Here is a 14,979-nt window from a genome sequence, read left to right as displayed (position 1 = left end):
CTCATGCTAATGTCAGCATGCTAATGTTTAGCAGGAATCATGTCTATGATGTTCATTGTCTTAGTTTAGTGAGTACAGCTGAGGCTGGTGGGATGTCATTAGTTTTGCGTGAATAGTTAAGATTGTTACAATTGTTCCTCCAATAAACATGAGTGTTGGTACCAAATTTCAAGACGGGGGTTGTGTGTGTGAGACAAAGACTCTGGGGAGAAACCCCCCTGTTCCTGTTTGTTGTCTTCTTGTAGTAGTGCAGGATGTGGCAGAGCTTTAACTGATGAAAATGAAAACCATGTGTAACCTATATAGCAACTCACTAGAAATGCGCCCTTCCACCATCCCACATCCTTGTTGCCAGGCAGAGTGTAACACTAACCATTCTCTGTTAATCATTCAGTCTCATTTAATGGGAAAGTTACTCAGTCTTCTCTCTGAGGTTGGTCCTGCAATTACATTACAGTATGATGTTCGGGTTGGCTATTAGGACACACAATAGCCAAGAGCAGGACTTCCCCTATTTGGAAGTTTCCATTCATCAGCCTGCAGGCTGTACACATGCCAACTGAAACAGGCACAGGAAGTGTCCAGCACAGAGACAGGAACATAAAGGAGCTTGATAATGTCTGCTGAGTAGAGTTCAATTTAAACAGGGAGATTAGTGGATGTGATGTGAGGCATTTGGCATGGAGAATGGATTGGGGAGTTTGTGTTTGTAAATCAGCTTTTGTGGAAAGTGGACAGTAGCGCTGGAATGAAGACAAGAAATTCCCTTTTCATTTACGTGAGAGCCAGAGGAGTGAGGTGGTGTCAGAGGCGGGGGCAGTGGTGGTCTGGTCTTTGTTGGCGTGTTGAAAAGGATTGAGTCATTTCGCAGACGTGAAGAAAAGCTGCAGTCCGTTACCCCGAGAGAAAGAAAGAGAGAGACTGTTGGGAAGAGTTATGCTGAGGCGAATCTTTTCTTCACTCTGCAGAATCAGCTGGGGAAGACAGAAAACATCAAATAGTGACCTACAGCTAAAAGACAGGCCACTGAGTTGATTTGAGCCGGAAAAACATGCATGAATAAAGCTGCGTATTGAAACTAGCTGAGAAAGAAAAACCCCGAACAACATGATTCTTTCTTTACATATAGTATATTGTGACTGTGATGTAGTCCAAAAAGCCAATTAAACAGATACACACCAACTCCCATCCCCATATTGCTGCTTCCTGCTGTGTGTCTGGCCTACATGATGCAGTTGGAATTCCAGATGTTGCTCATGGAATTTTGCTCCATCTCTGGCATCCAAATGGGACTTAACCCTCCTCACTCCCCCTCATCTCCTCACTCCATTCTCCCCCCACAAAGAGCCTCGTGACTTCTCTTCCCAGTTCCAGCTCTTCAAAACACTGCAGCAAAGTGGAGACAAATGGGCGCCCTCAATCTTTTCGGCACAATAGGAAAATACCTCATCATTTTCATTGCATAGAGCTCCATTGTTGTAATAAAAAACATATTATAGAGGCGCTAACCCCCCCCCCCCCCCAATCTGTCTTTTGCAGTCAGTCATCTTTACACTGAGTCTAATAGCTGCAGGGCAGTTGTTCATTATTGGGATTGTTAAGGAGAAGGAAAATGCCTAGGTTTTCTGTTTGAGCTTTTATTGACTCATGGTGGATGGAAGTGTGCATACACACAGTGCATAATGCACATATAAAGGCATTTATAGGTGCAAAACATGCATGAGAGAATGTTTGTATTGCTATCCTTGTGAGGACCCGCATTGACCATATTCACTCACTAAGCTCATTATAAAAAAGTTAAACCTCTCCACTGCTTATCAAACCTTAACTCCAAACACATTTGAAGATGTATGATGTATGATTTTCCTTATCTTCCTACTCTTGTGAAGGATTTTTGGTCTTGGAAACACAAGAACACACACCCTCTCTCTCTCTCTCTCTTTCTCTTTCTCTCTCTCTCTCTCTAACCGTATAGCTGAGATATGTTTACCTGCTGTGCTACAACGATCTTACACAATCCTCTTCATCCCTGTTTCTACTTAAGCTTTGGATCCAGTCCGCGTTTTCCGACCCAGTTTCTGGCCTGCCAGTTTCCGAGCCCCAGTATGCGCAGAGCAGTGCAGTTGGGGAGCAAGAAACCTGGAGGTCCAGGAGGACTGGAGAAGACCAGACGGATGAGCGATGTGACCGATATGAGAGGTAAAGGCAAAGAGTCCAGGTAAGAGCTGGATTATATGACAGCAATCAGACCTATGTGAAGATATGACTGCATTAAAGGGATTGAGTGGCTCCAGTTCAGCTTTAAGGAGTAAAGAGAAAGCTGGCACAAAGGGAGAAAGATTATGTAAGTCATTTACTAAGTGAAAATCAAAGCACAGAAAGCCTTTTGAAATTACTTTATTTTGTAAGAAAAGCTGAAAAATATAAGTGAGTAAGAACACACACACACAATGTCTCCTTGAAAAAACTAGATAATTATCAGTATCAGTATCACTAGCATCATTATCATTGTTGTTAAACTACTTATAACCCCTGACTAGTAATGTAGCACCATGTTTTGAAAACTGTAAACAAGTACAATGACAAAAAGGAGTCATTTTCAGATCTTCAATTTATTTTCATTTGAGATGGATTCAAGGTAAAAAAAAAAAAAAAATAGAACAATCAAGTTTCAAGAATACATAACCCCCTTCCCCTTTTCACTGTCCCCACACATATAAAATTAAGGCCACTTTCAAAACTGTATGTCACTGTCCAGCAGGACTTTTTAATGACAATGTACAAAAACATTCTTTACACGTAGGACAACAACAATAATAGTATTAGTCATAATAATAATGAAAACATCATTTATAATAATACTCTGCACTAAAGACATTGATATAAAAAAGGAAAATACACAGTCATATTTACTGCTTTACTCCGATATGAGTGTAGCTCATGCTTTATAAGGACTTCAGATAATGTTTGGTTTCCCTTTCATGCTCCACACTGGCTCGGACATGTTACTTTACTGGAAGAAACATAATGAATATGCCACTGTGGTTTTTCAAATGTGTGTGCTTATGCGAGTGTGTGCAAGTTAACAAGGGGGACGAACGATCAAACCCGCTCTCTAATTACTCAAAGGGACATGCTAGAATGGGCGTCATGGATATGCAGGTTTAAAGTGGAAATTCACAAGGACACAAACACTGACCACTGACAAAAAATAAAAATAAGACTTTGAAAAAGGCTAAAACAAACAGCAATGAGCTGGCGTCAGTTACCACGAGGAGGGAGGCAGAGTAAGAAGGGAGAGAAAAAAAAAGTGGAAGAATGGAGTGGTTGAGAGATAGAGCAAAAGGAATCTGGCAGTGGTACGAATATTTAAAAATGCAAATCTGGTGCTTTTCCTTCTGCTATTTCACCAGTTGTATCGCTTCTGCTCTCATTATTTCTGTTCAACATTTCCTTCCACTTTTTTCTCTTTATCTCCCTGTCTTTCCCTCCTCCCTCCCTCCCTTCTTCCTCCGTCTACACCTTGTCCAGTAGAGATCGTTTGCAGTAAAGGAGTCGGCGCGGGGTACCGTACTGACGGAAAAACACCAAGGCGGCCAGCGTCACAATCACACACGCTAACAGGAACAGTGGCAACACCACCACCGCTGCTCCAGTGCCACCACCTACACCTTCCTCCTCTTCCACTTCAATAATGATCACCTCCGTATCCTTCTCTGGCTCCTTCTCCCTCTCTCTTTCCCTCTCTCTATCTCTAGTTCTGTCCTTATCCTCCCGCTCCTTGTCCTTCTCCCTCTCCTTGTCCTTGTCGTGTCCACCTCTCCCTCCGTCCGTCTTGGGGTCTTCGTTAGGGCAGCCCATCCAGTCACGAAGAGCTGATTTGGGGTAACCCGGCTCCACACGCATCATCTGGTTGTTGAACTTCCAGTACTTGTTGGCTTTGTAGAAGTAGGTGTGCGCTGAGGGATTGAAGAAAGAAATGTGAGAAACAAACTTGAACCGGAAGCAAAAACTAATTCTACATGTATTGGTTCATTGGTGATATCATGCCCACCACCATTACCTTGGTCTTTGCTCATGAAGGCTGCCTTGATGTTGTCAGGCACCCCTTGCCATGTACTAATAGATTTGGGATAGCCATCATCAACGCTTTGTGTATCTTCATTGAAACGGTAATATCTAAATATAGAATAAGAAGGGAAAGATAAAGAGAGGAACTGCTATGGTGAGTTTAAGGTAAAAAAATGGACTTTGAAAAAAAAAAAGATTTGATTTTAATTAACTTCAGACTTGTTTTGACACACTTGAGGTTTGATTTAGACTAGCCCTATACAACTTAAGACTTGAAATTACTGGAGACTTGGCTTTTCTTTGACCTAAAAGACGAGAGACTTGACTTGGAGTTGGCTTGAATGACTTGAGACCTGACTTGGACTTGCCCTTAAAGACTTCAGATATGACTTGAGACTGTCAAGAAATTACACCTCACTTGGACCTTTCTTGAATAACTTGAGACTTGACTTGTTCCTGACACCCAACACTTGAAAATGCACTTAGGTTTGTGTGTTACTGCTGAACTAAACTATACCACCAAGCAGGCCCCAAAAAAGAATGTTTTCTGCAGATATTTTTACTGATGGATTGGTGTTATCTCTTCCAACTGCCAGACTTGACCTGCACTGTAATCACTGATTGGTCAGCCACATTTTACCCTGCTGTTTTATAACCATTTCTGTTGTATAAATATGGGGAACCTTAGCATGCTTCAAAGTTCCTCAAGGTTTGTTTAAGTGTTTAAAGGATATAATTTGTAATTCAGCATGTTGAACTGACTTCAAGTTTGGACCTTATATGGTCAACATTCAAACATATCTTTGTGTGGTGGTGACAAATGGATTTTCCTTGGATTCAGAAGTTTATGCAGTAAACTTACTTACTAAACTAAACACTCAACAGTACAGTTTCATGGTGTGATATGACACACACACACACACACCACACACACACACACACACACACACACACACACACACACACACACACACACACACACACACACCTCACACAAACACACACAAACACACACACACACAAGGAAGATGACTAACTTGTTTGCTCTGAAGTAGAATGTCTGTCCAGTGGGAGTGTAGAAGAGAGCAGCGTCCAGTCGATCTTTGGGAAGCCCAGTGCCCATTTCCTTTAGACTCTTAGGGAAATCATGATCCAGAATTGATTCAGTGAACACCCAATACCTGTCACCTGGGCAGAAAGAAGACTGTTTTATGATGACTGCTTTTAAAAGGGAAATCTTGTAAATATTTTGTCAATATACTGAAGCAAGACTTACCTTTAAAGAAAACAAATTTCCCATCTTCCCTTTCAAAAGCGGAAGAGATATGAGTGGGCAAGCCCCTCCAAAAGTGACCAATCGGCATGGGATATCCATCTAAAACATGGTTGTTGCGTACCCTCCAGAACCATTTTTCCTGAAAGAGAAAAGAGATTTATAAACAGCCTGCTGGACAAACTGACATATCTAAAGTCCAACAAGGTTGTGTGATTTACCTTGAACACAAACATCTCTCCTCTGAGGATGGCGATGGTGTCGAAGTGTCCGTCACAGATGTTGGGGCCAAAGCGAGGCTTTTCTGGTGAATATGTGGGCTCAGGGTTGTGGTTCGGAATGCGGGGTGTTACATGGGGACCTGATCCAGACCCTTTGTGAACAAGGACATGTGTAAATGATTTTAATAGAGCTAATCTCAATCTCAATTTAATGATCCCCCATGGAAGAATATACAACCCTACACCCCTAACCCCCTATATTTCTACAGATTTCTGGTGATGTATCACCTAAGTTAAGAAACTCTGTTTTGAAAGTGATTTGGATAGTGAACTGTCAATAACGCACCATAAAGTTGTTGTACGCCTCTGCGATCATCGTCAGGGAGTACGAAGTTCTCAGTGTCCATCCATTGGTAGAAGGGTGCCATGATGGCTGAAGGGTCAGTGGAGTGCTCCAGACCCAGAGCATGGCCCAGTTCATGGACCGCAACCAGGAAAATATCATTACCTGAAACGGTTTCAACACCAAAACCCATTTAAGTATTTTCAAATAATAGAAAGTAAAGTAGAAGACGTGAAATAGGAGGAATTTGCTCTTATGCTGATGAGACAGTGATTACTGAAGAAGGAGTAAATATAGCTGTTCCCTCATTTTTAAGTGACTTAAATTCCCACAAATACATCACATCAGTAAAGTAAAGATAAGATGATCTGCAGGTCATAAGGAGATGTGTCACACTTAAACAGCTGACAAAGCTGTGTCTGCTCTACTCAAGAAATAAACACTTCTCCATTTCTGCAGTATCAACATAGCCCAGGGCATTAAGATCCTCAATTGTAGTGACACATGTATGGACCTGTTACTGGTTGTGTTTTGCCCACAACAGCTAAATTAAGAGTCCTGACTCCCACCATACAAAGTAACTCCCATCACTTGTGTCATCAGGTTTGGGGTAGTCGCACATTGCCAGATCTATCTCCACAGCACTGTCAGCACTGGAATATGGTCTGCCTACGCTGCTTATCTACAGTATTCTGGGATAAGGAAAAAAAGAAAAGATTTTGGCTTGTTTTTATTTCTTTTTTTTATTTGTTTAAACTAATCACAACTGTGCTGGGCGGGGCAAAGCCCCGGATTCAGCAACGGTGCCCTTGCAAAATAGAATACAAAAGACAGCCTTATCCCAGCAATGTACATCTGTTTAACAAGGCTAGGTTTAGGGTAATCACTATAGACAAAAAATCCCTAATTTATCAAAATGTTAGTTTCAACATAGATTCAACAGAGCCTCACCTGTAAGATCCTTATTTCCGATAGTCCATGGCTCAGCTGCATCAAAGTGGGTGTCCCCACCGATGCCATTACCAGGGAAATAGGCATGTGCCAGGAAGCCCCCCTCGCCATCAAACGGGCTGCTGTCACCATGGAAACCCTCCGCGAAGAAGAGCATTATGTCAGCAAACTCCTCCACTTTGTCCCGTATGTAGCTGTAGGGAATTTCCCGGAAACGAAGCGGGCTGACGCTCTCCCACACCTTGAAGGCCTTCCTGATGGCCTCGTGGGTCTCATACTCACCCACCTTAGGGGTGTAGTTCTGTATACTGAAGAATGGGTAATTGTGTGTGTGAGGGGGAGGGGGAGAAAGGTAAGACATGTAGTTATTTCCTCTTTATAGCTAAACCATTTTAGTTGCCCAATGGTCACCTCATCAGTTGGGGTTTTCTTAAATTGGTTCATTGGCTACAAAGATAAAATTAAGCAAAACAATCACCGTGTGAAATAGCTTGAACGGTTCAACCATGTCTTTGCAGATGCGAAACATTGCTGACTTACGAGAAAGTGATTTCATTCTTGTTCCACTTCAAACCCTGGGTGGCGTATCGCTTCCTCCTCAGGTTGCTCTTCATTTCGGAACCAAACTTATCTGGTACGCCACACCGTGGTCGCTTCATGGCCCTGCCAAAGACAAGACATTGTCCACTCAAAACACAGAAAAACATGTTTTCAAATCTGAAAAATTGACCTGTAGGTGACCCTGTTTGGAGGCAGTACTTTTTTACATGTAAAATAAAGCTGTTTGAAGGTGCTCACTCAATCGTGTTGGTGTCAAAGTTGCCAGTGACGGTGAGGCCGTAGAACCTCTGCATAGCGGCGACGGCGGAGGAGACGGAGTGAGGGGAGCGGAGCGCGTGAGTCCTCATATCCCCCGGTGGCAGGTAACCATACTGCTGCAGCCATGACTTTAAAGCAAAACAAAACGGAGACGGCAGTGTGAGTCATGACTGAAACCAAGGAAACTTCAGCCTCAAGAGTGAAGAAAAAGGTTAAATTAGAAACAGACACATAAACAAGTCATATCTCACCCGACTTTTGTTGTTCAACAAAGCTGAAAAAGGTAAAGGAACTACTTGTTTTGATGTTGATCATGAGTAACAGGGACTAAATGTTCAGGATGTTTGCTAATGTGCCTGGAGTAACAACACATTCCTCACTGACCGTGAAAATAAGCTCTTGAGTAACATCTTTCTGTGTTATGATATCTAGATATTTGGACAGTCGGAGCAACGTAATTTCAGCACCTGACATGTCTCCATTTAATGACTAAACACAAAAGCTATTCAACCATCAACATTCAGCTCTCCACTGAAGCCCATATTTAACTGAATCTAAGGTCAACATTAAAGAATACTGCCAAGTTTTTTAAGCCCAAAAAAGCTTCAAACAAAAACAGCTCAGGTTTCAACAAAGTAAAACGAGACAGAAACTGCACAAGGAAGTCCCCCTCAAAGAGTTAAAGATTAACTTCAGTTTCTACATTGACGTTATTCTGTAGCTACTTGTTTGTGTTTCAGTGCAGATTGCAACACTTATAACTCTTCCCTGCCGTTGAGTTTGTACATGAAGAAAATATTAGTTTGAAGCTCTTAAAGCACATATTATGATACTGAAGAGTTCTTCAGGCCTGTAGTCCCTTGGTCTCAGCTGAGCTTGACCTTACTTTCCCCTGGAAATCCATTTCACTGCGGTGCTGGTTTGACATCTGGACTCGTGCCAGCGGCTTCGCGCCGCACCTCTCCCACACAGCTTCTCCTAAACTCTTTCCCTCTCAAGCTGGAGCCGAAAAATAACACTGAAGCTTTTGTGAGCGCAGTGAAAACTGAGATCAGTTTGGTATTCTGTCGTACACAGTCACGATTGTGAGCTTGTAATGCACTTTTAGGATGCGTTTGATTTTTTCCTTGCACGCAAGGGCTTGATATAACTTAATTTGATCTGTTTGGCATAGTTCTCATTCAAAACCATAGGTGTAGTGAGTGTTTGTGTAATGAAAGGGATTGAAAAGAAAGAAGAGAAAAGGATAGGGAGTGTCCCAGGGTGAGACTCAGGCCTTGGGCAACCTCAACCGATGTCTCCAGTCGAGCAGCAGCGTCAGTCAGTAATTTGACTGGGAATTTCTTCCTTTGCGCATCCAAACCTCAAAGTCAAACTCTTCCCCCCACGTCCATGTCTCTCTCTTCGCTTTATCACTCCACCCCTTCTCTCTTCTCCCTCATCCCTCTTATGGAAAACCCAGACTTGAGGGTAAATACTTATGCTTAACAACCACACCCAGAGCCATTCAATTATTAGTGTATAGCCCATCTGCTGCTAATAGCTGCTAAGTAAAATGGAGGCAAAACATGTTTAACTGCCTTGTTTCAGCATTTTACCCCTGATATGTACAGTACAAAGCAAATGTGTGCAAGTAGTGCTGACAGATTATCTGAATATGTGCTCAGGTCTGTATGTTTACATTTACACATGACTCTACTTGCATGAGTTTGGACAGGAGTGAATGGGCAGAATGGCATTTTGGATGCCCTTGAAAGTCTAATCTCTCCCTCTCTGTTTGTCCTCGAGAGGCATGGAGGTCTCAGTATTTAGACTTCACCCCTGAATGAGCCCTTTTCTGGGTCTGACTCACCCATGGAGCTCCAGTGGACACATAAAGACTCACTGTTTTCCACTGTTCTAGCACAGCCGATGAGCGGGAAAGTCGAACACAAACTTTAGCATCTCACTTCACTGTGACTATAAGAAAAATGGTTGATTTTAATGGGTTTGAAACCTCATTCTTCTCTTTTACACATTTATTTTGTTTTCTTTTCTACAAAACCCTAACTTTGCCCTCAGCTTAGTCAAAAGACTCCTGTTGAGTGACACTGAACACTTGTTTTTAACTTTTAGGCTTCCACGCCTCTTTCATGGGTCCCTCAGGTGACTTGACAAAGTCTTATTCACGGTTGCACTCAGCTATTTTTGACCACACTAATGGGCTGAGAAACTAAAGCAGTAGCAGGAAGAGGAAATGGTCACTATTTACAGTGGCGTAGGAGATGACAGCCCAAGCTAATACAGTCTTTTGATGTAGAGCAGTGGTTCCCAACCTCTTTTGTCAGATGTACCCACACAGCCTTGTCCGATGAATTGACAATAATATACAGTCTATGTTGACAATCCATTATGACATATCTATTAATTATTATTATTAGGAATGTATCCATTACTTCAAGCTAACTATTTCAACTGTTTATCCATTACTTTTGGCTAACTGTTTAACCTTCTCTGCTTGCTTGCTAACTGCTTTTCAGCCATCTTAAAACTTTGTGTTCTGCTGATGCAATATGAAGAAGTGTTAAAGTCACTCTTGATCCTTTGATTTCTACCAACGCACATACATTAGAGCAGCACGGAGCAAAGGTACTTTTAGGAAGCCAAGTTTGGGATTTTGAGGTAAAGAGCGCAGCTCGCTCATATGCAGCGATGTGAGTTTATTGTTTAATGAAAGATCCAAAAGAATCAAACAACGGTTGCTATGGATGTCAGGAGGCAGTGTGCTCGTTTTGCATAGGATGACAGAGTGAGAGGGAGGGATTGCATTTCTAAAAAGAAAGAAAGAAAGTCAGTTGTTCCGTTTGGTGAGGGCCAATGGAAAGAAACTTTGGTCAAAAGCGATGGGAGTCCAGCCGAGGCATGCTGGGTAAAGGCTACAGCACACACACAGCTCTTCATTACACATGCGTCCAGTCTGTCCAGAGAGCTGCAATATTACGTCAGATGTGTTCTCCCACTACACTTGCAACAGCTCATTATTGGATTGTGATGGTGTGTCTGAGGGAGTTTGTGCGTGCCTGACCCCTCTGGCCAGGAGTTCCTCAAAACACATGTAGAAAGGTCTTTAGATGTATGAGTGTGCAAATCCACCAGCTGCTGTCTATTAAAACAACCTCTCCAGCCAACAACAATGACACTCAATTACAAAAGAGTGGAAAAACACTCATGTCTGCCATGTCATTTGAGCAATATGTCCGCCCCAACCAGGCAAATCTTGATGGCACAAAAAAGCCTCCCCAGAATGTGGGTCATTGCTTTCTTCCTTTATGAACAGGAAATGAGGTAATGACTTTGCATATTACCTTATTTCCTGTAACACCTCCATTCTTTCCTCAGGGAGGCTGCCCTCAGGCCACCCAATAGTGATCTTTAGGATGTGGCTTTGTTTGAAAAAACTACGCACCCTTCCTTCCTTCCTTCCTTCCTTCCTTTCTTCCTTCCTTCCTTCCTTCCTTCCTTCCTTCTTTTTCAAGATTTGACTTATGTAAAGTTACCAGTTTAGCCATCTGAATTGTCTTACATCAATGCATAGAGACATTTGTCCATACAGGATGTGTATGCATGACAGCTAAGATTTACATCCTGTCCTATTCAACTGGATAATTACTCCATTTTTCCACTGTCTTTTCCCAGATTGCATCACTCCCATCCCCACAATGCCCTTCTTTCTAGTCATCAACAGCCTCCTTACTGTCCTCCCTGTTGTGCTTTCATCATCTCAATTTGTGTCCATTTATCTTTCTCTGTAGTGAATGAGCTCAGCTTGTAGCCATTTGTGTGTGCTTGTGCATAAGAAAAAATCTGTGCACATATGACACAATATATGTGCGTGTGTGTGTGTGTGTGTCACTCAGGTGTTTGCGGACACACCAAGATATTTTTAGCAGAGGAATGAAAAACCCCTGTCCCTTTCCTGTCTTTACCACAGAACACAGGAAATTACCTCTGCATCCTTACAACCCCCGACTGTTTATCTCACCAACACAGCCCAACGTACCAACATTTAACCAATCAGACATATTGTTAATACACAATCTACTCAATAGCGGAACTGTGCACTTATTATGGTGACTTGTGGGTTTGTGGAGGCAACATATGTGATCATAAAAATCCCCTATTTGACTGGAGTAAAATACAGTCACAGGAAGCATAAAAACAGAAGAGGCAAATCATTAAATGAGAATAAACTTATGGAACCAATGCGCTTTCCATGGCGCTTCAGACCAAGCCTGACCATGCACTTTGGTGCAATCTTCCACAGAAACTTGATAGTCTTTGTACTTAAAGGCCAACCAGACCATAAAAATCACTTTGCCGCTAAAAGTTGACTTTTTCTTACGCAGACATTAGACATGCTCAAAGTGCTCTGTTCATTGGGTTACCAATGTTCATGTAGCCGTTCTTTTTGATGGTGATGAGACACAAAGATAAACTAAAAAGGAAAAGACTCCTTTATATGACTCAACCTATTTTCAAAGTAGCAAATAACTTGTAACTCATCCCCATGTTTAAGTTCCTACGTTCAGTTCATTGATGGTAACTATTACACTCTTGCTGTATTCCACCCAGATTAATTACAGGCTAAAAAAGAAGTTAGATGCTACAATCCTTGAAATTTGCATCCCTAGTACAGCAACTAGAAGAAAAGTGTATTGTTGTTTATTTCTTAATTGATCTCAATTGGAAAATACAAGCCTTTATTAGCCGTGTGTTAACAAATATTACTGATGGAAACAATCGTCTAATGGCATCAGAAAATATAAAACTTTGATTGTTTGTTCTTTTAAACAAGACAATTTAAATGTGATAGCAGGTTCCAATCATGAGTTTTGAATTGTGGTGGTAAACCAGCACAGCTGTTTACATTTTATTTACAGACTGTGCCTTTAAGCTGACAGCGTTATGTAGGTCAGTGGAGTTTTCTTCCACTAGTGCAGCTGGAATTATAATTCCATAGGCAGGATACAAGTGATGTTTGGCGCCAGTAACATACCAAAATCATTTAGGCCTCTTTCTCTCTCTCGCTCTCTCTCTCTCTCTCTCTCTCACACACACACACACACACACACACACACACACACCACACACACACACACACACACACACACACCAAAAGCAGGTGTGCAGGGGTATCATAACAATGTCACTTCCTTCCACATTAACACATAACTTCCTAATGCTAGACTGACTATGGGGTTGGAGGACCACTGACTACTACAGAACTTTCATGACGTTATCCCTGATCTACAACACTACTTAGACCTGGTACTCCCGCAGAGTTTTGGAAGTCTTTACTGTACAGGATTATAGTTCAAACTGTGGGTGTTTTTCCACAGCTGACCATGGCTGAAAGGCTGCAGAACCTCAGATGGTTAAACCCACCTCCCCCCAGTCCACTGAGCTCAGGACAGATGTCAACAATTACATCTCCCCATCCCTCTGAATATAACTGCACCCACACCTCTCAATCCCCCCTCCCTCCTCCATTCCCACAAAAAAATTGCCTCTGTCTCTGCCCCGACCACAATACAAGCTCATGCATTTCTCCTCATTTGCTTTCCTGCTTTTGCACTCTCAGCATTTCTCAGTGTTTTCACGAGCGCTATCATCATTATGGGCTGCTTCCTCTAACCCAGGGTCAAAGCCATTCCCATATCCCGGCGCTAACAGGCAACTGATGAAAGTAGCCTACTATTCATGGATACAAAGCTTTAACAAAGCTTTTTGGTAGTCATAAGCAAGACCATATTATTATGTGCAAGCCTGTTTTTTGTCAATTCAGAAAATCTGTGATTTAAATTATTAGCAGGAAGGATCTTTCTCTCTTACATACGAGGATACATTATATTTAATGTCACCCATCATTTAAACCATTTTTTAACTCCTGAACCCTAAATGTGTTTCCTTGTTTTATAGCTTTCTTTATCCTCTCTTTCTTACAAAATCATTTGTTTGACTTTATTCCTCTGCATTAGATTTACTTAAACTATTTTTTAATGATCTATTTTGGATATATTTATCTTGCTTAATACTCCATTCTGCATTTATACTGTATATCTTGCCCATTCCTCTCTAGATTTATTTATCTAGCTTTACTTCTTAATTCAGAATTTGTTTTCCACCTCTGGATTTATTCCTCACCTCTGGATTGACCGTCGCTCCCTGTGCGCTCAGCTCCCACACCACCGCCAGCAACAGCAGTCGGACAAGCGATTTGAGCTCTGGTGCCATCACGAGTCTCTCCAAAATACAATACAAAATCGGACCGATCTTTCTGTGACAGTTTGCGCAATCTTCACTATTTGTCAAAACATTGTGAAAAAACGTATCCCATAAACGAAAACGGGGCAAACGGGATCGACTCGCAAAGCACAAAAAGAGCTCCCAGTTTGCGTCTCTTCGAATTTACTTGAGTTACCTTAACCACGAGAGGTATTTGTCCAGTCTGTGCATTCTTCTCGTGTTTTGGTGAGTTATGACCAAATTATCAGACGTAACTGTAAGCAGGAAGTTTGAAGGGGCGGGGGGGCTCTGGAGCTGCAGGCTGTGCCTATTTTATGTCCAAATTCTGCTTGCGCTTTGCTCCAGTTGTTGCAGCCGACTTTGTTTTAATGAAGCAGTCTTAATCTTGCTGTCCTCTCTTCTCTGTCCTTCAGTCGGCTTATTTTGATCCCCTCTCCTCTTCCCCTCTCTCACCGCTGCAGACGTGGTAGTTTGATACTCCCCGGAGAGCTTTAGCTGGAAAGTAGAGGGTTGTAAACCTCCCCCTCCTAAACCAGCCCGCCCCTCTGACATGGAGGGCTGGAATCAACTTGGTGACCTTCGCATTAGACCTGGCACGGTTTGCTATTACCCTTAGGCTGTGATTAAATGCATTAATGCTCCTTAAAATCCATGAAGCTGTTATCATTTACGGAGAAGAGAGTGCAAACAGTGAGACACATTCGTCAACAACTTACGCAGCTAAAAATATGAAACACAATAAACCTATTTTGAAGATGTGTCCATTTTTAGGTTTATTTATCAATTCTCATATGCTCCGATGAACATAAATATTATTGTTCAATTAACCAATTTGTTAAGACATTTCTGCCACCTCATACACTTTTTATCCTTCTTTCCAAGCCAAGGTCTCAGAATTTCCCCAACTATTGTTAAACTATTATTTCCATTGTGTTATAGCCTAAGTAGTGACTTTAATTATCGTAATATATTTTACACTTAACAGAATAATTACACTGTTTCTTAATGAGTGCTGT

The 14,979-nt window shown here is 41.9% G+C and overlaps 1 protein-coding gene across 1 annotated transcript; it reads right to left on the bottom strand.

Annotated features, from left to right (window-relative positions):
- Positions 1 to 2,741: 2,741 nt before the first annotated feature.
- mmp14b (matrix metallopeptidase 14b (membrane-inserted)) lies at positions 2,742 to 14,463 on the bottom strand. Its single transcript, XM_032531610.1, has 10 exons — positions 13,862 to 14,463; positions 7,658 to 7,806; positions 7,400 to 7,522; positions 6,860 to 7,167; positions 5,912 to 6,073; positions 5,566 to 5,717; positions 5,348 to 5,486; positions 5,109 to 5,259; positions 4,064 to 4,179; positions 2,742 to 3,959 (listed from the first exon to the last, which is right to left on the bottom strand). The coding sequence occupies exons 1-10, from the start codon at positions 13,949 to 13,951 to the stop codon at positions 3,517 to 3,519; spliced, it is 1,833 nt and encodes a 610-aa protein (XP_032387501.1). The 5' UTR covers positions 13,952 to 14,463; the 3' UTR covers positions 2,742 to 3,516.
- Positions 14,464 to 14,979: the final 516 nt, after the last annotated feature.

The sequence above is a fragment of the Etheostoma spectabile genome, chromosome 12 (assembly GCF_008692095.1).
Source record: "Etheostoma spectabile isolate EspeVRDwgs_2016 chromosome 12, UIUC_Espe_1.0, whole genome shotgun sequence".
Taxonomy (NCBI): Eukaryota; Metazoa; Chordata; class Actinopteri; order Perciformes; family Percidae; genus Etheostoma; species Etheostoma spectabile.
Note: the sequence above shows the minus strand (reverse complement) of the source record. Positions and strands in the feature narration are given on the sequence as shown.